Raw genomic sequence first — 22,795 nt, 5'->3', positions numbered from 1 at the left:
TGCTGACCACGCTTGAGGAATACCTTAATTACATTTTTTCCCAAGTATCTTTTGGTTTTCTTCCTTCCCCCCCGCCTTGAAGAAATTTTAATTCTTTTAACATCTGAAACCTCCCTATACTTCTCATAGTTTTAGGTGGCTCATTCAGCAAGTCCTTGAATTTTATTCTGTGTGTAAAGAATCTAAATACCTAAACATTGACACAGCTATTTGGCTGTTTAGTGCCCATTCTCACCAAAGCTTGAAGAAAGGAAAATTTTAAGAGAAGAGAGTTCATATCTTATTTCAGTTGTAAAGTGGAGAATGATTATTCACATATCTGAACCACCAACAGTTATTTCTGCAGAGGTGATGAACCATCAGGTTCAGAAACAGGAGAGATTGATCCAAACCTGTGCTTTAATTTCTCTGGGACAATGCTTTTCCTGCTTTTCCTGTGCACCTTCGCAGCATCCCTTGGAGCTGTTCCTGACTGCTCTCCCACTCTGCTTCTAATTCACATTTTCTGCTCAGCTCTGTCTTCACCAAGAGTTTAGATCTAAACTCCCTGGAAGTGAATTAGCATTTTTAAAAGATTTCTTTGTTTCTAAACGCATTTAATGCTTTCTTATAATTTTTATGAGCAAGACCTTAATATCAGAGCAGCATGAAATAAAAAAACCTTCTCATAACCGTAATAACCTTCTCATGACCATAACAACCTTCTGAGAACTATGCTGACAAAGTGGTGGGTGCATTGCACCATCCACTCAGCATTTGTCCTGTGCCAAGCTGACATCTGGGCACATTTAACAGCTTCAGTGTCAACTCCCAGGAAAACACCAGCATGGAAATAAAGCTGTGGCAGCATTTCCTTTCTGGTGGGCACAGAAGCGAGACCCAGGAGGATAGAGGGGCTTCGGGTGCTTTGTGGCTTCTTTCCACATCCCAGGGATAATTGTTTCCAATATTCTATTTCAGTATTAAGGATGGACTGATCTGCATATGGCTTCAATTACAAAACATATGCAAGCCAGACAGCCAGGGTGGCTTGACCTCTTCCATATGTGTAGGAAAATAAGCTCTGAGCAATCTGCTGACTGGGGATACTGTGATAAACAAACAAGAGCAAAGGCTGACAGTAGATATTTCCTCCAAAACCATATTGGACTGTGATCTGCTCACTTTTAAAAATGATTAGCAGTTCCTGCCTGCATGAGTCATTAACAACCTGCTGTTGTTGCTCCCCAGTGTGCACCGTGCTACTGTTGTCATGTTCTGTCTCAGAAATACCTCAACTACACCCAAATTCTTCTTAACACTCCCAGCTACCAATGCAGGGAACTCCACTGGCAAGGATAAAGCATCTCAAGCCTTTGCTGTACCTTTAAGTGCACTTTATTCACCTTTCTCTGCAGCATCTAAGGGAGCTGTACATGTTTAATGCACTGTTCAGTAACCACAAAATTTTATTATTTATTACTAAACCCTTGTGATCAATTAAACTTCACTATTTATTTCATAGTTTTGTGTGAGCACCAACCATTCAATCTTAGAAATCCTCATTTTCCTGTTTTTTAAGTATCTCTTGAATTTTAAGGCAGAAATGCAAGATCACAGAGAAAAAAAGATTCCGTACATAACACAAAATTAGAATTTGAATCAATGGTGAATTATTCAAAGTTCAGGGAATAAATTATAAGCTGGTCTTGGAAATAGTACATCAACATTGACCACTTCACTTGGGTCAGACGTTTAACTTAGATCCCTGCAGAAGTGGTAGTTCCATGTAAAAACCACACCAGTTCTGGAGGAATGTTGCACACATTCATAACAATTCAGAGCAGCACATAGAAATTAAATTAGTAACAAGATTCGTCTGAATGGGCATTAATGAGAGTATGAAAAAAGTTCATTTATCTATTTGGATTGTGAATTTGCTGAAGGCTGCTCAAGCAACTCAGTCAACAACAGTGACATGAATATGCATGTGTATGCTCAGATATTTGCATGCAGATGAATTTATCCCTGACAATAACTGATCACAGATAATTACTCAGGAGTTCAGGCTGCTCATAGACATTGATAATGTAACACGGTGGTATGAAAAATATCTTACTAGGAATTTATTAAAGAAATCCCTCCTGGCAAATTAGAAAAGGGATTTTTTGGTAGGGAAAATGTCCTTTTGTTGAACTTTCACTGAGCTACTCCTTGTATTTCCTTGGCACAGAGATTCTCCATGGAATAGTGCTTGCTACCATGCATTGCATGGGACAGACCTCAAATCAGGATCCTAAAAAAAAGGGAATTATTTCTTTCTGCATGGGAAAGAAGATTTTGCAAATGAAACACACAAAGAATAAAGGCAACATAGTCCTTTCCAGTGGAAAAAAAAGATAAAGTCATAGAAAAATATTAAAAGCTAATTTTAAATGTTCGTAATATTGTTTATACCTAAATATTTGAAATACCATTTAAGTAATTGTGCAATTATTTTTCATTTAAAGACCAAGAATTACCAGTGTGTTTCATGTGGATTGTTAGACACAACAATTTCTTTGATGGTTAAGACTTTGAACACCTCAATAAACCAAGAAAATATCTGTATATCACCAAGTTCTCAGGTTATCTTAAAGAACTTTAAATTTTCTGTTAGTGTAACAATACTTTTTCCATTTAAAGGGGAGAAGTTTATCTCTTACTGCTCTGGTGTGTATTATTCTTCCTTTTTGTTCTAAAAATAGAATCCTCTATCCTCTATGATCTAATATTCGCCCCCCTATTTAACATAATTACCTAGGACTGGATCAATATTCCATTAGCTAGCTGCAGTCAATGGACTGCCCCTCAGTGCCTGTAGCATTCCAGCTCCAAGGATTCAGGCACAGATCTTCATCCACGCTGCTTTAGCATCCCCCTGGAAGGGGTAACAAACTCTTCAGGCAGCAGTGGCACTAAAAAGGACGGATTTCCCACGGTCTGCATCCTCTTCATTCCCACACCCCTTTCTCCACGTGGCTCCCAGGACACCTGCACAGGCCCTGGGGCCAGGGAGAGCCCCCTCTGACTGTCACTGGCCAAGGGCTGATGCCTCTCCTCCAGGATGAGGAGAATTTCCTCCCAGAATGTCACTCTGGGACCTCAGCACTGGCAGGAATCCTCGTGGACTCACAGCTCCACGGAGTTTGGCTGGGATTAGACAAAACTCTCAAAACTTAGAGGTGCTGTGGGGATAAACTGGGCAGCACAACCACAGAAAACCTCACCTACCTTGAGAATTGCTCCCATTTGGGTGGTTCTCCCACCCAGATGAGTGTGGGAATTCACACAGCTTTGGTAGAGACCTTTAATAAAGCTGCCAAGGCAGGATTATCAACCTCAGCTAGCTAATGGATTTAAATTATATATTCAGATGTTTAATGCAGTAGTGTACAATTAAGGGTTGTTAGGATGCAATAGACCCAAACCTCTGCTAGTTTCTGACAGAAAGCACGAAGCCCTCGGTGCTCCAAGCCATGATTTTAGAAAACCAATATTTTCCTTTCATATGCCCTGCTTGAAGTCTTATTTCTGTGTTTGCAATAAAAGATCAGGGTGAAAGAGTTACCACTGGGCACTCCAGAATTTAAAATTTAAAATTACTCAGCTTAACTCTTGCACAAAAGATTGGTGTTTCAGAGGCATTTTTATGAAACCACAGCAAACTTTGCAACATCTGGATTTTTATGCTTTACTAGGAAAATTTTTCGTAGGATTTGCATGTATTTGATTAAAAGAAATGTAGAAATCCAGCAACACATTTTATCACAAGTAAGAGATGACACAGGATGCAAATGTAACAACCATCCTTCTTTCTAGTTCCTTTAGTATACAAAGAAAATGATGGAAAAGAAAATGTGAATGCTCTGCTGCACAATTTGTTCATGTGTCACTGCAAGGCTGTTCCATACACTTCACACTGAGATTCTAGAAAAGCAGTAATTCATAAAAATTAATTGGATATGTCAGTGCTAATTGTTCCACAAAGGCTGGGTGAGCATCCTTAGGAGACCACAGGGGATCTCCACGTTGCTGCAGGTGAATCAAGTATCCAAATCTTGGCCAGTCGGAGGTTGGGGGCACAGGAGAGCTTACACAGAGCAATTTGGGTTAAAATTAAGGTTAAAACATTAAAGTTGGCATTCCAGCTTTCTGCTCACCACAGGTATTGGCAGACTGGATTACTGTGCAGGAAAGGATGCCTGTGAAACCCAGAGAAACCAAAGCAAAAGAAGCAATCAACAGTCCCTTAACAGCACACCATGCCATGCTGGGGCAGCTGGTGTCAACAGAAGCACCACGAAACGGAACAGGGTGTTGCTATAAAGGTTTGGCTTTAATCCTTGTGCAGGGAAAATTTCCATTCCTTTATCCCCAGCAGTGACTGGGATCCCACCATCAGCCTTGGAGAAACCAGACACCCAGAAGCACACAAATTAAAAACACAATCCCTGACTTCCAGCTCCAAACCTCAAGAGAAGCCAAAATGATGTCAGAAATGAGTGCTCCATTAATGTCTCCTAAACCAGGGGTAGAAGAATATACAGAAATTATAATATAATACCTTTATACTATCCCAGCACTATCTGAAGTGAATTTCAGCCCTCCTGCCCTGCCCTAAGGTGTTATATACATGTGGTTTTTAACCCCAGGTCATTACCTACCTATTCATTTGCATAAATTTCTGCTACTGCATTGGCATAATAAGTAGCAATGCAATTTAATTGTACTTATTATGGGGTGCTGTTCTCTACCAGTGAGTGACAGGAACTTAGGGTGTGAAAAGGAATGAAATGTTCAGTATCAGAATACCACCGGGCTTACCCACAGACAGAACCAACGTGAAATACAGTAATGGATTATTATGAATGGATTATTTTATAAATTTCTAAATGGAAATAAGTACATTTATTTCTCAGAAGCATGCTGGAGCTCCTGTAGGAGCCTATTCACCAGCCAAGCCTGCAATGGATTAGGATGCTCATTCTCACTGGTACTTAAACAGATGCTTTTTCAGAAGAAAATTACAAGATTTGGAACAGGTTTAACACTTCGAATAGAACATGTTTGTCCCCATTTTGTGAAAGAGAATTACTGTGTGACAAGAAGAAATCTCTCAGCTATGTCCAAAGGCAGGAAAAACAGAAGTCTGTTTCCTCTCATTTGCCTGTTAACACTGACTTGCTCCAGAGGCAAATGATGTGCATAAATTCAAGGAGTTAACAGGAGTCGGCACAGCAAATTTGTATTTTTCCTGATTTTTTTTTTTTTAACATAAACAAAACCATAAGTAGAAAGAATACAGATATAGTCTGAAGTAATTTATCTGAAGCTTGATAACCCAGGATCGTTGTTTGTGGGCAAGAATTAGATGTGGTCTCCTGGATTTCAGCTGCCCTGCATTCCCCTTCAGACTGCGTGCAGGAAGCTGAAATTTGAGTAGAATGCAGCCAACTTATTCTCTCATATTTCTACTTCATGCACCTCTTATTATGGCAAGGGATGAAATTCTCACTGGAATACCTGAATAGGACCATTTCCAGTCTGTGTCTGGCTACAGGATATACACACATCCCATAACCAGAGGGTTCTGTGCCTTCATCAGAGGTTGTGTGGCCATGGCTGCTCCACAAGAGTGACAAATTCAGAGAGGATAAAGTTCTCTAAAGAGGCCAAGCCTAAGTTTCTAATGAATTTAGCACACAAACACAAATCCAAAAATCACTTTTGTTCTAAATTCCCTTTGAAACAGCTCTGTGCTTGGGTACCTCTGAATATTTTGCTTCCTAAACTTAAATACCATCACTGCTGGTGCTGCTGCAGTATCCCAAAATATTCCTGCTGTGCTAAGGAAGCCATGGAACAACTGGTGTGGAATCAGTGGTCCTTGATGAGAACACTGAGAAGACATCAAGAAAAATTCCCCTTTACTTTGTTCTTTGCTTAGATCGACCCCCAGAGCTGCCTTTAGTGTGGTGATTTCAGGAAGGAAGGATTTCATTTTGGTGGCTACTCGACACAAATAATGTGTAATGACATCCAAACTTTTCCAGCACACCAGCTTAGGAAGACCATGAAATTCTTACCTCTCCCCAGTAAGACAAAAGTCGTGCACACAGCTGTAAAACCCCTGTGAACAGAAGGACTTTAGGCTACTCTGATCTGTTCGTACAAACTTAATTATCTTCCTTCAGTGTCCTCATCCTAAGAGAAATCTGAAAATGCCAAAATTGCCAACAGACTTTTAAAAGAAAAAAAAAAAACAAAAACCAGACAATCCTTAAAATCAATTCTTTTTCCAAATTGCATGATTTGAAAGGCTAAGAAAGAATGAAGCTGCTAATTAGACTAAGCAGAAGATGATACACATGTTCTAATATGTGCAATAATTAACCAGCTCAATTCAATAGTATTAATTCAATGTTTGGGCACAGCATAATAAATAGCACTGGACTGCCAAAAGCTGAACTTCTTTTCCAATTGAAATTAATAAAGCTCTCTGGATGCATACATGTTTGTGGAGAAAAAAATAATGTATGTGCCAGGTTCCTCATTACACTGAGGAGATGGAATATCTCTGCATCTCTCACCAATAGGGATGGCATTCCATTCCAAAGAAATAGGATTTTTTTCCATCTACTCAAGCATCAATAGATATATATAAAATGAAGATTTTAGTCTAGAAAAATTACCTTTGAATAACCCCTGAACTATGGGTGGAAAATAAGTATTTGACACATTGAATGACTTGCTAAAAATGAAACTCGATTACAAATCAGGTAAAGTAGGAAAAAATACTTCCTACTATACTCACAGAATTGACAAATCAAAAAGTGCATTAGCAAAATGAAGAAAGGAAAGGATCTCGAGAGAGATCATTATAGGTGTGGCCATTAAATAGTATTAATTTAGGAAAAACTTGACTAATTTTAATTTAGAAGAAACAACATTATCAATCATACAGAGGGAGCTATGAAAGACTTCACCTTCACCATGGTATCAAAATCACCTTCGCCTTCACCATTTTATCAAAATAAATCACTGCAAACTGCTTTCCACCTGACCAACAAATTCCTATTGCTGTTGTAATTTTGTTAGGGAGGTGCCTAATAAAGAAATATGTTAGAAAAATTATAGGGAAAAAACCCTAATTTGTTTGGTAGCTGTGTCCCATACATTATTTAAAAAAAAAAAAAAAAGGGTAAATATAAAACCAAATTAAATTCCTGCAGTTGTTACAAACATGTTGACCACGGGTGACTTTATTGTGCCTTCTGGTGGAAAACCCACCCTGCCTGGATTGTAGCTTTGTAGAAACTGCAGACAAAGTTTCTAATCTTTATTTCTCCTTGAAATTTTTCCACAGCACAAGGCTTTATTTCACAAGTTGAATGCCTGTGAATTAACAGTACTTTTAATTACTTGAGATACAATCTCTATTGGAGCATTCTTTTCATTTCCCATTCATTTTTCTTCCTTTCATTATCAGTCTTTCTTCCCACAAGATTGTTTATATTTTAATTCATGCAGACTTTAACAATATACTGACTCCAATACTGGCCTAATTAAATTAAATTTACTTGCAGATTTGAACAGTGACCCACGTTGACCTCAAAAATTTTCCTTTTTCTTGTTTCCAGTATATTTTACCCTCTATCAAAAAGTTATTTTTCCCAGACCTTGCTACTGCATCAGATTCAGCCTCTGTGCAACAAGTCCTCCAATAGATATCAAAATTAATATTTCAACTTTAATAAAGTTACAGTCCAAATCCAAGTGTCCCATGATTTTTAGTCCCTAAATGTTATTTAGGTCACTTCAAATAAATAATTGCAGCGCAGTTTCTGACCAACCTAGCAAGAAAGGACTTTGATGTTCCAGGTTGGGTTTTTTCCCCACAGCCATCATTCCCAATTTTCTTCATAATTAAAGCACAACTCAAAAATGTCTTTCCAGAATGGTCAAAGAACTGAAGCTGAAAGTAAAGCTCACCTGTGACTTTGCATTTCACAGCACACGAATTCATCCCTCAGCAACCCCAAGACAGTGCCTGTACTTTCCTTCCTGCACAGAAAGTTCCTCTCACCTTTTGCACTCTGAATTTACCCTTTCATAAATGAGGTTATTTTAGCATTTGAAATTATTTAACTTACAGGTAAAATACATCCACTTCTATATCACCACATTGCATGGGTGTATTGAATCCTCTTATTATTCCCTATTCACATTTCTTATATTTCTTTCTCTCCTACTGCAAGTCATCTTCTTCCAGCGTGCAATCTTTCCTAGCCAGGATTCTCATTTGCATTGCCTAGCTGAAGAGAGCTCTGAATTCAGCTTGCTTTCAGAAGAAAAGGGGATATAAAAACCATGTCAAGGGCTGATGCTTGATAGCAAACTGTCCCTGCCTTTAATAACTTGCATTTGGAATCTGGCTAATAGGTGGTTTGGGAACGGGAATAAAAAACTCAGGAGTTTCCTCCTTTGTTTTCAGTTTCTTCTTGCCCTTAGAACCTTCTTTATAGGTCAGCATTTGGTTCTGGGGGGGCTGTCCAGTGTTGGCACCCCTGGAACAGCAGCCAAGGCACCACTCTTGGTGTTACCCCATCAGAACCCCACTCACCATCCCACAAAAGCCAGATCCTTGGGAAAGGCACATTCCAGCGTGTCCCAAGGGCTGGAGCTCAGGCAGTCAAATTTCCCCGGGTTTCCTGGAGCAGCAGAGCTGTTCTGCAGGTAAACCCCTGCCCAAGGTGACTTCCTGATCACCTCTGAGCCTGAGTTTCCTGGGGGATTTCTACAGGCACTGGAGCTGCTCCTGCTTTCAGCGTTACACAACCCAGCCCTCTGGGATGGAGAGCAGAGCCTGCTAATGCTGCCTGGGAGAAATAGGTCATGGAACTTGGGCACTGCCAATTGCCAACCAGAAATCAATCCAGAAATCCATGCATGGAAAAAAATCAATGCTCATTGACATGGCCAGGGAGGGCTGACAGGCAGAGCAAAAGCAGGGCTGTGGATGTGGATATGGACAGGAGCAGAGCTATCCCAGATCCAGATCCATCCTGGGTGCTCGGGCCTGGGAACACACACCAGGATGAACAGAGGGAGGGCCAAAGGGGGAGAGCAAACTGCTGCTGGTACCTCCCCTCCACGGGTGGGATTTTAAGACCAGACTGTTGGAATTGGTTCTTCTGGTCTCCTTTTTCCATAAAAAAAGTTGAAAATATTTATATTTATGAATCTACAAGCATAGCTTGTGCTCTGCACCCTGTCCACAGTTCCCAGCAGAGTCCATTCAAATATTTTACCTGCCTATAAACTGTATTATATTTGCTTACAATGCAATTCAGGGAATCAGGGACAAAATTATGTGTTCCTTAAGACATTCTAATTTCAACAATTCCCTATATGTTAACTCCTAGTTGGTGGCGTTAAAAAAATACAGATACTCTGTAGCCCCTTCAAAAATTACATTTAAAACAAGATGCTTCCTCAGTTTTTTTTAGACTAGCTGGTCTAAACATCCATATCAGTGAGCAATTCCCAGTCACAATTTTTGCTGGTCACTTGGCCAGCAGTCAGATGTCAGTGCAATAATCTATTAAATTTTCAAGAGTTAGCACAGAACAAGAATACAATTGTGATATTTTAGAAATGTATTTCAGCTAATAAAGGCAGCATCAGATCTCCTCTCATTCAATTATTGCCATTATTTAAAATAAGTAAAGTGAGGTTCTTAATAATACTTTTTTGATTACATGGATGCAAATCCTAATAAATTAGTAGAGATTTAAAATAGATATTATACTCAATCTGGTAAAACTTTTATGTGGTCCTGAAAGAATTGAAGAAGATGATGTACACAGAGCCAAGGAGAAATGTCAGAAGCAGGAGAGCACCCCCAAGAGCAGAGCTGCAGGCAGCAGACTCGCCCAGCAGAAAGCACATGGAATAGGCAGGGAGAGAAACATTTAGAAACAGGAAAAAAAAAGAAAAAGGCCTTTTAGAGCCAGAGTGAGAAAGGAAGGGTAAGGGCTGAAAGGCAGGAGGCAAAATAAATGATACCAGGAGCTGGAAAATCCCCATCCTGCTTCAAAAGACAAAGTAAGGTCGTGAGACAGCACAGCGAGAGCTGCACTATTGACCAGCAGCAAGAGGTACATTTTCTGGGCTTAGAAAAGAAAAAAATCACAATAAAGGAGTCAGCAGGGTCCTCCTCAGGGACACACTTCATTAAAGGGAGATGTTTTTCCAGAGGAAGCTTCTCGGGGCTGCTGTTCCCGAGGAGTGTCTGGGCACGGCGTGCTCTGCTCGCTGGGTGACACAACGTGACACTGGAGGCTCTGCGGGCTCCTTTTGTGTGGAACACGAAGTTTGCAAGGAAAAACTCTGGAGTTTGGGTTCAGAGGTTTCCAAAAGGCACTGGTTGTTGGGTTCTGCAGCACACACCTGTCCCTAGAGCATTTCCCTGCTCTGACAAAGAAGTTATTTTATTTGGAGAGGCTTGAGATCTGCCCCTCCTGGCAGATCTCAAGCCCCTCCAAATGAAAGCCACACTGAGTGCGTTTTGACATTCGAGGTAGAGGCAAGAAGAAGACGAATAATCAAGAAGATGAAAGATCAAGTGCATTATACCTCACTTGTTTTCTATCTTACTTCTGAGCGCCAGTTTCCCTCTCGGAAACAATTTATCTTCATCAAAATCCCACAGGATAACCCAGTTATGCAAAAGCAGAACTCCTGATCAAGGAGTAAAATACTGTGACTGTCATGTGTAATTTTACTACTTCACCTTTTAGTATTTTCAATATTCTTTCACCTGTTCACCTACACAACCAAAAGTAAGTTAATTTTTCTTTAGCATTAACTTAATACATCTCATTTTATTAGCTGGTAGGAATAAAATAGCAGAGGAAAAAAGAACTTTTTGATATCAAATATGTTGTTAATAGGTTAACTTAATTAATAACCTAATAATTAATAATAGGAAAAAACTGTTCTTCCAAATGGTTGCTAAAAAACCCCAAACCCTACTTTTAGTCGACACACGTGTCTGCAGTTTAGATAAAGTCAATTTTACCACTCCAGTCTCATCTCAAAGCTCATTTTAAACAATCTTCCAGTCTAATTAGCTTTACCTTCTGGCTGTGTAGTACCATCCTTTTGAATGCTGGCATGGTTAAACCGCTCAGGTCTACTTGGTTCAGTGCAGTGTGGCAAATGTCAGTGAAATACGAGGGCATATGGCACATAATTACAGAACCATATGGATGCCAGGAATGATAGTCAACAGCATTTGAATGCAGGACCAAGAAAGTCAGAGGAAAAGCAATCAAAGACCATCATACATAATCATTAAATGGATAAATATAGTTTCTGTGCAGCTGAGAGAAGCCAGGACATGTCTGGCCTTTATTGAAGCAAAGCCACAGTGGCTGTTTGAGTGTGTGGCTGCAGAGGAAACTCTACATTATTTTTAGTTTGGTTTGTAAATTTATAAATGCAGCTGATCAAGATGAGTGATGCAAGGAATCACTTACCAATGCACAGAGCAGATCAACTGCTTCCAGGATCAGCTCCTGGTGGCCGATGCGAGTCACTCCCAGCTCCTCCAGCTCCTGGTGAGTGATGTGCAGCAGCTGCTCCCCATTGATCTTCTCTCTCTCAAAGTTTTTGATGTATTGTTGAAGGCAATCATCAAGGCCTGGTTAGAAAAGCCAACAACACAGATTCAGAGAGCGGAGAGAAAACCAATCAAACATTTGTGTAGTTCACAAATACAGAAATTTCTTGGAAATGCAAGTGTACTTCCTTGCTTGGAGCTATTATGGAAAACGTGCAGTGAAAATTATAATTTAACTTACATAATACAGCACATGCTGCTGAAGAGAAAAGTTGATATTACTGATGTTATTTTCAACGTTCTTAAATGTTTCAGTCGTAATTCTAAACCTTCATGGAGACGAGGGAAGGACAAAGCAGCACAGAGAGTGACATTATAGAAAACCTTTTTCTCGTGATGTCACAAAGACCTAAATATAAGTTTATCTTATGATTAGGAACAAATTCTTCCTGTAACTCTTCCAGGACTCTTCAAGGTCATAGAGTTTGGCTGTCCCTGATCAGGAAGAGTTTTCAGGCTCAGTAACCACCCACATTCACTCTGCAACTCCCACTGCCAATTCTCACCCCAGATTACCCAGTTTTCTGAATCCATACAACACAAAAATGCTTTTGTTATAACACCTCCAACTAAGAATACAATTTTACCCACGCACAAAGAATTATTCCATGTTACCCTGAAACTTGATAGGGTGAGAATAACAGATTACTTTGTTTCTCAGACCAGAGAAGAAACTGATTAATGATATTGAAAGACTTTTCCTTCCTCCAAATCTGTTTCTGAACCACACATGCCTTGAATTTCCAGCCAGAACGAGTTGAACACAAGAATCTACTACTGAAAGCTACATGAGGTCCCTCAGAGTTCCCTCAAAGCCTGCCAGATTCAACAGAAACCTGACATGCACATGATTTTCTAGAGATCTACAAAACTCACCTTCAGTAACTTCATCTACCAAGTAAAGTAAAACACTGATTCTCAGCTTTTTGTCCTGCAGTGATGCAAGTAAATCCAAGATCCATAAAACTACAGAGATCCAGAAGCCACAGAAATAATGAATTTGGGCATTTAAGAGCTTTGAAATATAATTTCTGTACACAGCTTTTATCAAATACACATCAAGTTTCCAGAGCCTCTGAGAAAAAGAGTTCTGACACCTTGTATTGGGTGTGCTGGGTGTCACCACTTTACACCCCAATTAACAGAGTTCAGCTGGGACAAAAGGACTGGGATGACACAAGAATGGAATGAAATAAATCAACATTTGCCCTCAGTGTGTAAATACAAGGGGACAGGTTGCTGTTTCATTTAATTAACTCCTCTTTCAACACAATCCAATTATTTACTCTGTAAACTGATAGTCCTAAGTTATGCTACAGATAAAGCTCATTTACCAAGTGCCCAGCTTTATATTCGCTTATACCTATGGCCCATACAAAGCTAGTATAGTGATAAAAATGTCATGTTTTATGATGTAATTCAAAAGTATGAGGTAGTTTGGGGGATTTTTAAAGCTCAAATCAGCAGTCTATAACTAATACTTAAAGCTTTTCTCTATTCTAGAGTGGTCTGCAAATAGGAAACTATCTCTCTGCATCTGTTCATTATTTTTAATGATCCTGTGAATGATTTTACATAAGTATAGTTCAGTTCAATTGGCTGAGAACTGGTCACTGCAAATTCTCTGTTTATTAGTTAACAGTTTTAACCCTGAGCTGTTGCACATTTCTGTTCCTGCTTGCTCAAGAACAATTCTTAAAACTATTTTAGAGCAAAAATTGCAAACCCCACACATCCCAGATTTGCTTTTAGTGGACATTGCCCCAAAACTCAGAAAAAAGTCCCAAAAACTGCCACTAGATATTAAATTATTTTCAAGAAAATTAATTTAAAAATTCAGAATCAGTGGCTGCAACAAGCATTTATAGTATTAAGAGAGATTTAGGAAAACTCAACTGAACCTGCCACACTGTGAGAAGTGTGCAGTCAGATGTATTAAACCTGCCTTTGTGCCAGGGAGAATGTATGACAGCAGAGCAAAATATCAAATTTCTATTATTTGTGCTGCTCTGTAATAGCTCCCCAGGGCACCTTTAGAAGGCGTTTACTTACTGGTGCAAGCAGTGTGGCAGTTGACAAGAGAATATAGAAATATATCATTAAAGGGCCAGGCTGTCTCACAGAATGACAGCACTTAATAAATACACACCAAAAAAAGAGATATTGGCCCATTGCTCTCTGCTTTTCTGTCTCTCTGGGGGCCAGGTACTCAAATGTGAGACCTTCCAAAGCAGGAACTCAGCATCAGGAGCCTCTTCTTTATTGTCAGGGCTCCAATTGCTTTCAGCACGAGAACATCCAAGATGAAATTAGAAAGGGTGCAGAACGAGCTCACGTTGGCTCACCCAAACCAAATGAAATATTTATTTCCTCAAGCCACTCAGGCCTCATTAGTGCTCTTGATGCATTTTCCCCCAGTATCATTTCTGTTCACAGGTAAGTGTTAAAGTACTTCAGATTTATAACCACAAAGAAGGAAGGGCCCTTAGCTCTGCTTAGACATAGGTAAATAAAATTAACCCACTATTCCCAAGATACGCAATATCAGTGTCAGGCAAGAAACACAGAAATTTGCAGTTCTCTTGCTGCACATTCTTACTTTATTTGTGCACATTTTGTAACTAACCAACACCTCCTTCAGAGTGAAATAAAATGATTCAGGAGAAAGTGTTCAAACATCTATGCTTTACTTTAAAGCCAAGGCTTAACACCCATGATGAGAAAATTATGGCTGGGAGTTGAAAAATTTTTATTTCTCCAACCCAGCTGGGCTCAAGGAGTTAACTCACTTTAACAAAAAATCAATGAAGGTTGAAGACATTTACTAATCTTTCAGTGTTATTTGAGAGGACAATCGAAGAAAAAAGGAGTTATCCATCAGCCCAAGTGCTGACTGAGTCAGCTGGGAAGCAGCTCTGGCTGAACATTGCATTAGGAGCTGTATAAACCCTTGTGCAGAGGGAAATCAGGGGAAACATCCCATAAACCACATCCACCTGAAAACTCTGACATTTTCCTGGTGTATGGTTGGACTCCATGGTCTCAGAGGTCTTTTCCAACTTAAATATTCTTTGGTTCCATATTATCTCTTTCCATTTTTAAGTTAAAAAAAAATCATATTGAATCCACATGAACTAGGAAAGCTTTATCTCCATACTCAAAGAGCAGAGGGAAAGGAGGCAGTTCTGATATGTTGACTGCAAACTGTGATTTTGCAAATAGAACATCTGAAGTCAAAGTCAAGGAAACATGAAAAAAAGGAGGTAGAAAATAGAAAAATTGTTAGGGAGAGAGGGCAGGAAAAGAAGAGCCAGTCAGCTTGAAAATGTTTATTTTTAGAAACATATAATTAAGAAAATAAGAGTAATGGAAACAGAAAGACAAAGCAAAAATCTGAACAATATGTCTAAATCAGATTTAGGTTTTAACTCAGAGCAAACATTACAAAGGAGATGCCAAATATTGTGGGCAATAACGTTCACTGAGAATAAAATGAATCTTCCCATCAGTGTCAACAAATGGCAGGTTTGGATTCCATTAAAGAGAACAGACATTGTTGCCATGTTATGCAAACATCTGTCCCTTCCTCTCTGCCATTAGACAGAGATATTGAAAATATTACCATTATTGCGAAAATAACTGTAAAATAAATGGACAGCCCAAGCTGTTGTCCTTTATGCAGGAATGTTGCAGACAGGGCAGCCCTCACAGGAGAGCTGCAGGGGCGATAACTCTGTTAAGTAAGATCCACCCCAGAAGGAATTCCTAAATTTAAAAGTCTGCAATTTCCAATTTTTCACGAATCTCTCCATAACTCACGTGTACTTATTCGCTTCTCCTTTTTCACATATTTTAAAGGATTTTTGCTACTTATTGAAAACGACACTGGTTTTGTAACCTCTCCTAAAAAATTCCTGCCCAAATGATGGGCTTGTTGGTGATCCACGATAATTGCCAGGGGAGAATCCATGGCAGCTGGCCGGAGCTGCAAACCCTGGCTGTGAGAAGGAGGGGTCACGGGCAGGGCAGGGCAGGTCCCTGCCAGCTCTGCCTGGCACAGGCACAGCGGCTCCCACAGGGGGTCTGCTGACAGATGAGGGGAGGCAAAACCAGCCCCTCCTTTAGGAAAATGCAGCGTTGCTTTTAGGGTGAAAAAGAAGGAAACCAGCTCGGTGGGAATGCACTGAGCACTCCTGGCTTCGGCGCTGCTGCAAGAGGGGTGAGAGCCCTCTGGTAAAGTCTCTCTGGTTGGGGGTCTGACAAAGTATTCAACGTTTTTCCGAATTAAAACCATATTTAGAAACTAAAAGCACACAGCACAATGCTAAACTCCCAGTTGCACAAAGGCCTACACACAGTAAAGAATCTGAGGTAGAAGTGTCAGTGGGACCTGGATCCCAAGGGCAAAACCTAAAGGTCGAGGGGATGATCTGTTTGTTCAGAAGAATTACACTTTGGCCTGCCAAGACAAATTAATTACCTATTAATGTGCCTCATTTGACTAATAAAAGGTGAACATCAACCCTATCTCTGATGCTGCAGAACGGTGACTTGTGAAAAATCAACATAACAAAGTGAAACAGGGACAAATATCAACTTTCAAATGTTGTTTTCTGCTGTTTCTGGACTCGCAAGTCCAGAAAATCAGCTCTTCACTCATAGGAAATATAAAATCTCTCACTACTGTGCTGGAAATTCTCTGATTAATTGGGGAAGGCAGCATGAACTTCTGCTCCTGTCACAACCTTCAGTTTATATATGCAAATCTGCTTAAATATATCCAGCATTTAACAGCATCCACAGGCTCAGTCCAAGTGTAATTTTTACAGAAAGCAAAAAAAAAAGTTGGGTTTGGGGGTTTTTTTGAAAAAACAAGGGATATTTTCCATATAAAGCAATATTTAGCAGCTAGCTAGAAAGATCTGGAAGGAATTGACTGGTTGGCTGACAGAGACTGAGGGAGAGAATTCATGTCTTTTCCTAAATGCAATTTTATCAAATACATGCAACAATTCAGCCGTGTTCTTGATCAAAACCCCTTTGATTTATCACCCTGGGCTCAGGCACAGTGGAGCCTTTCCAATTCTTATGTAACTTGTAACAAGGAAAATCATCAGGTGGGTATTTTTGCCAGTGACGTTAAAAAGCTTTTTAAGAATTATTCAGTCCAAATAAAAAGGGGCATAATCCTCGGGGCCGTGTTCACACTAAGCTCACTCCCAAATACCAGATATTTGTTCTTAAGCTCTTCAGGAGGAAAAATCAAAACTATTTAGGGCGTCAAGAGAAAGGGATCTTCATACCACCACAATCCAGAAAGAGACAGAGGGAACATGCCTGAAAACACTCTAAAACACCAAGCTTGGAATATTTCAGACCTGAACTTTCCTAAACTTCAGAGTCTATTTAAAAACTAAAGATTGCAACATTTTGCATCTTTAAGCCTACGTGTCACACACCTGACCTACAAAAATAGAGTAGCTAGATTACCAGAATTTCACAAAAAACTACATTTAAATGGCAAGATACAGCAGAAATTCACAAACACAAAAAAGGAAAACATTCCAATTATTCTGAAAAAAAAGAATCCCTCAAATCTGGCTATATCTGACCTTTGAATGCTTGACTGTGCAAGTAGAATGTGTTTAAATGTTGCTTCCCGGCTGAGTTTCCTCTGCGTCACTCCGATATTCACAGGGATACAGATGGATGTTTTAGATGCAAATACAGGCAGACTTGTGCTGCTTGAATTTACAGATCCTCATCTGCATGAACAGGAACTGGGGCGGGATGAGCACTCTGAATTAATGTTTCCCAGGCACCAACTGACACCAAAAATGTTGGCTTCCATTCCAGGCTGCAGAGTGGGTGGAACTACACTGGGCATAAACTCTTCCACTGGTGTCAGGCCACTGCTCAGGGCTGCACAGTCCATGAGGTGCTTCCCTTGCTCCATCCTTCTCCCCTGAGAGCGCCAGGATCCACAGGAGCACCGGGATCTGCCCCGTCCAAGCCCTCTGCAGACACTCGCAGCTCCAGGATCCAGCTGGGCTCTCGACAGCTGGAGCACTTCTGCATTTCTAGCTCTTCATTCCAAGGGCTCCCTGTTCCTCATCCTCCCCATCCTCATCCTGCAGCTGTCCCTGGCTCAACAGTGCCAGCCACAAGAACTCTCTTGCCCACTTAGCACAAAATTCTGGGGATTTTTCCGCTAAAAAACCCCCTGTATATCTTCACCTCTCTTCATTCCTTGCCAGCTTCCATTTCCCCACATCCCATTTTTCCCCTTCCATGCTGCCTCTGTCCTTTTATTTTCTATGTGTGAAAAGTAAGAGCTTGTCAGCTCTGTCTCCTCTGTAACCAGCAGGGAAGCAGCTTTGGGAGAGCACGAGCTGGAAACTTCCAACCTCGCTCCTCTTCCCTCCCCAGAACAGGTCACCACCACTCACCGTTCCCACTCATGAAGGGGCAAACTCCTCAGGGAATATAAAAATCCACAGCAAGTTCCTAAGCACCCTTTTTTTGCTCCCCTCTGAAGTGTCCTCCTCCAAATCAGGACAAACATCACTGTCCCCCCCTCACCACAGTGCACATCCGAGACACAGACCAGCCTCCCAAATTCTGTCCCGTCAGCAAAACCAGTGGCAATGCGACTTCATCACTGTGACTTTATTATTTTATTGGTAGCATGGCTAAAGCAAGGGGCTTTCCCATAATCTCACTGTCTATAAGTCCAAGATCTTTCCAGCAGCAATTTTCCAAGATGACTGTATGATCAAGACAAAAGCTGTGCTCAAATTATTAATATTTTAAGAGTTCACAGCAGCTGAGAAGGTTCAGTAAGGGGATGTGTCAAGCAATATTAATAGCAAATGAACAAACTGCTGAACTAATAAAATTTGATTTAATGATATGCCGTCACCCTTAAATTGACATTCATATATATGAAGTAAATGACTTAATATAGTTCTGCCTTCATTACCTATGAGTGAATAATAGGAAGTGAAGCCATTCTAACTTTGTCCTCAACATTTGACAGCTGTCGCTGAGCTGTGGGATTACCATGGAAGTAATAAACAGCATTTCCAGGAAGCTTGCTGGAACTAGACCTGACCATAAAGAGCTTTCTGGAAGAGAGCTGTCACACAGAGAGTGGATCACATTTTCAGGCCCAAGTGCATGCTCCTTGCTGCCACATTTCCCAACAATTTAACCTCGAGATATGTCACTGATGCTGTTACTGACAAACTTCCCATAAAAGTGACAAAACCCAAAAGCGTCTTCATTAGCTCTGTGTGCTAATGAAAATTTACTTCTTTCATCAGCCTCATTAATTTTCTCCTTGATGAAGATATAACAACAGCCCCCACTCATTCCTGAGGCAGCATGGCTGAGGGATGACCTGGAAGTGCCCACAAGCCTCTAAAGCCTCCCTGTTCAGACCTCCCATGTAATTGATGAAATGATTCCACATTCCAGAGTGACTGAGCTGAGAACACTGGGACCCTGAATTTGTTACACTTATTTTAAAAGAGAAATGCTTTGGCCCAGTGCGAGGCAAGTCCTTCTATTTCCTGCACTGGACTATGTAAATATTGCTTTATTTTTTTGAGACAGAGTTTGGTGGGAGCCTGCCCTGACAGAAGTGCTGGTTCCAGCACACACACCCTGGAATACATATCAAAAGTTTAAAAAAATTTTACAACCAACTAAAAGGACAATACACAATATTTTTGGCCCTGTGAATCTCTCTAGAGGAATCTTCATGATTTATTCTCAAACCAAAAAGCAGAACCAGCACAATTAAATTCCTAAATCTCTGTGTGCAATCACAAAAGAGCAAAGATCTCTGTCAGAACAATTCTTGTGATAACAAATGTCTCTGGGATCAGTAAAAACACTGAGAAGAAATAACATCCACCTTTTATACATGAGGGATTGTGCTGCTTAGAAGTGGAGAATTGATGTGGTCAGGGTTCACTTTCCTCCTTTTTCCAGTTAAGTGCCAAAGGTTGTGTTCTCCTTTGCCTGGGTTGGAGGGTAGGAGCAGAGGAGACTTTTCCAGTTCTCTGCTTCCAAGACTTCCATTAACTTGCTGCTAAAGATGACAGGGAAAAAACCTCTCACTGTAACAAAACCAAAGAAAACCCCCCAAAAAAACACCAGGAAAAAGGAACGATTCTTAGGTAGAAAGAAAGCACTAGGGAATCAGTATTTCCTTCACTAGAGCCTGAGCACATTGAGGTGAGTTTATTTCAGACCTCTGCAGTTTCCATTTTAGAAAAGTTAACAAGTCTAATAAGGAAGGAGCAGCATTAACCCTGTCTCATCTACAAGGACTGATCTTAAAAGTGCATGAACAAATAAATATAACTGAGAGCTCCTTTCTCCAGCTTCTGCAGATTTATCCACCTTGTACTCTGCACAGGAAAATCTTAATCACAGTTTGACCTTCAAAAAACTACTTTGGTATCACACAGAATCAAACAAAACTCTCACACCAAGGAAGTTCCTGTAGAAGTACTACAGGGATATGCCCCATTTGTCCCTGTCTTAAAAGTGAAGGAAAAAAATTACTGAAGAGTGAGATAACGAGCCTGTCTGAGCTAATCAATAGAGAGGAAGTAACTTGTCAGACAAAATTCATGTAACAGCAAGACAGACATTTAAAGTTCTGTGAAATGAGTCCTGCCCTAAAAGTATCTCTGATCACTTTGCAACAGGGCTGCACGTTAAATTCAGTTCATCATCATATCAAACCCCATCCAGGCACAGTGTCACAGGTGCCTCAGAACAGTGACTTCCCAGCCAGAATATGTCCAAAGGAACTGAAATTTTCTGAGCCACGTCTAAAGCTGCAGAATGTTCTCAATCAACCAAGCTCGTGTGGGACAGGCAGAATCCCTGGATCACGTCCTCCCCCCACAAGTGCTAACGCTTGCAAAGCCGAGGGGGATAAAGAGCTGACAGAGGAGAATCAAGCAAAAAGTGCTACAGATGTTTCAGTGCCAAAATACATTAATTCTTGTTTCGACTTCACTGACGTATTTTACTAAAAATCCCAGATATCAAAAGAACAGCCAAATCCAGTGTAGGCGTTTGGAGTGAAAAGCCCAAACAAATCAGATTTCTGCTCAACCCAATTTCTTCAGCAGCTTCGAGTCCATGACCTAATTCATGAGTCAGAGTTTAGACACCTGCAAGATGCAAATTCCCAAAGCAGAAGGTGGCCTTGGCAATTCCTCACACAGTTCTTCACAGAGACGCCAAAAATCAGACTGCTGCAAGAAATAAAGGAAAGGGGGAGCATTTGATCTTTTCTCAGGGATATTCAGAAGCTCTGGTGATGGCTTCTCTTGGCAGCTACTCAGCAAAGGCTGTGGATCAGTCGATCTGGGGTTTCACCCACATCTCTCCCGTTCCTTTTTTTCCAAGGAAACCTGAGGATGCCATGCACAGCACCATAGCTCGTTTATGTGGTCCTGTTGACTCCATAAATCTGGATGATCTTAGATGAGGCTCTTTCCTTAAGCAGTTTGGGGGAATTAGCTCCAGCAATCAGTGGGGAACTCAGTTAAAAGTCAGGTCGTTAGCAGGAATTGTCAATTAAGGCAATTTCCAAACTAGGAATCCATATTTTTATCAATACAAATTATATGAAACTAGCAATGGGAAGAAACCATAATAGAATGACACATCAGTCTGTAACTCCTTCTGAAGAAACTTTTCCCTTTCCTTACATTTCCCCGTTTTTATTCCATGTTTCTGTTCCATGATGATACTGACAAATTTATTACGGTTGTTATTGAACAAAATGAGAGCTAGAAATTTTTATTCACTACCACTTTTCATGCAGTGCCAGATTAAGATAGATTAAGTCTCTGGCTTCAACTACCTGATAAAAAATATTACTACATCTTAAATCACTATTATTTTGTGTTTTAATTCTGAATTCTAAATGTTTTGCTATTTGATCTGAACTTAGTTTATCCGAGATTAAATAGTTCTGTGAAGTAACATGAAACAAGGAAGAATCTTATCACATCTAAAGAACTATATAGCCTAAAGTCCATGAATAGAATTTGATTACAACTCAATGTATAAGAGAAATCCATCCAGCAAAGCAATAATCCAGTAGAAAAAAAAGTAAAAATCAAGTGATTACAAAATATTCCAAAGCCATAGGATGCCACTCGCTCGTACTTTTGAAATAAGACTTTTTAAAATGCCTAAGATGATTAAATGTTTGACATGGCAGTGTGCAAAAAAGGAACATAGGGCAGGCCTAGTGCTTGAATTTCAATCTCTCTGACAAGGAAGCAGCAGGCTGGAAGAACTGCAGAGCTCCCAACTACCATTCCTAGTTATTTTTATGCTCTGCACAGGAAAATAGTTAAAGCTTTTCTTTTGAGCCTTCAGACAAGGAATAAGAGATACCAGTAGTAACATGTCTAACAGTCTAAGTGCTGTCCATAAACTCTCTAAACAGAGCTGCTGGTGAAAACCTAAATGTAATAACTCTAAAAAATACTCTATTGAGCAGGATAAATTAATTCTGTGTCAGCAAAAGTAGCACAGTATGAAATAACGTTTCTGGGGACATTCCCCGTGGCTTCTCTTGCACTTCCCTCACAGCCATTCCCAGTAAAGCCTCAAAAAAGGAAATTCTCCTCTGGTTTATTTTTCATGTAAGCCAGAGAACAGAACATGAAGGACAGGAGAGGTGAGTTGGCTCCTTAATCTCACTGAGCAAGTGGTTTGCTCTAAGAGGATCGAGCCAAGTGTAACACAGAAACAATGAGTTACTGGGAAAAGTGAGTATACAAAGAAAGAACTGTATAAAAGAGCTGTGATGAGAAAAAAGCAGGAAAATTCAGACTGAGATAGCCCAGAAATGTCAGAAGAGTGAAGTAAATGTGACTTTCATATTTATGAAACATTTTTTCTTTAAATCATTGCGTGATTAGCTTTTTCTAAGTTGCCATTTTCCTGAACTTTTAGAAATATCACACAAAACAAAGACAACCTCATCCTAAGAAATTGAGATATTATTAATTTCTCCATTGAAATGCATTGTGCCACCTATTG

At 40.1% G+C, this 22,795-nt stretch overlaps 1 protein-coding gene across 2 annotated transcripts in view; it reads right to left on the bottom strand.

Moving 5' to 3' along the window:
* LOC121665262 (connector enhancer of kinase suppressor of ras 2-like) overlaps positions 1–22,795 on the bottom strand; it is a 174,656-nt gene that overhangs the window by 99,857 nt on the left and 52,004 nt on the right. For both annotated transcript variants that reach the window (XM_042029265.1, XM_042029266.1), the window contains exon 3: positions 11,565–11,728. In XM_042029265.1, the coding sequence (XP_041885199.1) occupies positions 11,565–11,728 (164 nt within the window). The remainder of the gene's footprint in view (positions 1–11,564; positions 11,729–22,795) is intronic.

The sequence above is a fragment of the Corvus kubaryi genome, unplaced genomic scaffold (assembly GCF_017639235.1).
Source record: "Corvus kubaryi isolate FWS band 111438036 unplaced genomic scaffold, C.kubaryi_AGA036_p1.0 37322, whole genome shotgun sequence".
Classification (NCBI taxonomy): domain Eukaryota; kingdom Metazoa; phylum Chordata; class Aves; order Passeriformes; family Corvidae; genus Corvus; species Corvus kubaryi.
The sequence above is the reverse complement of the archived record's forward strand: the minus strand, read 5'-3'. Positions and strand labels throughout refer to the sequence as shown.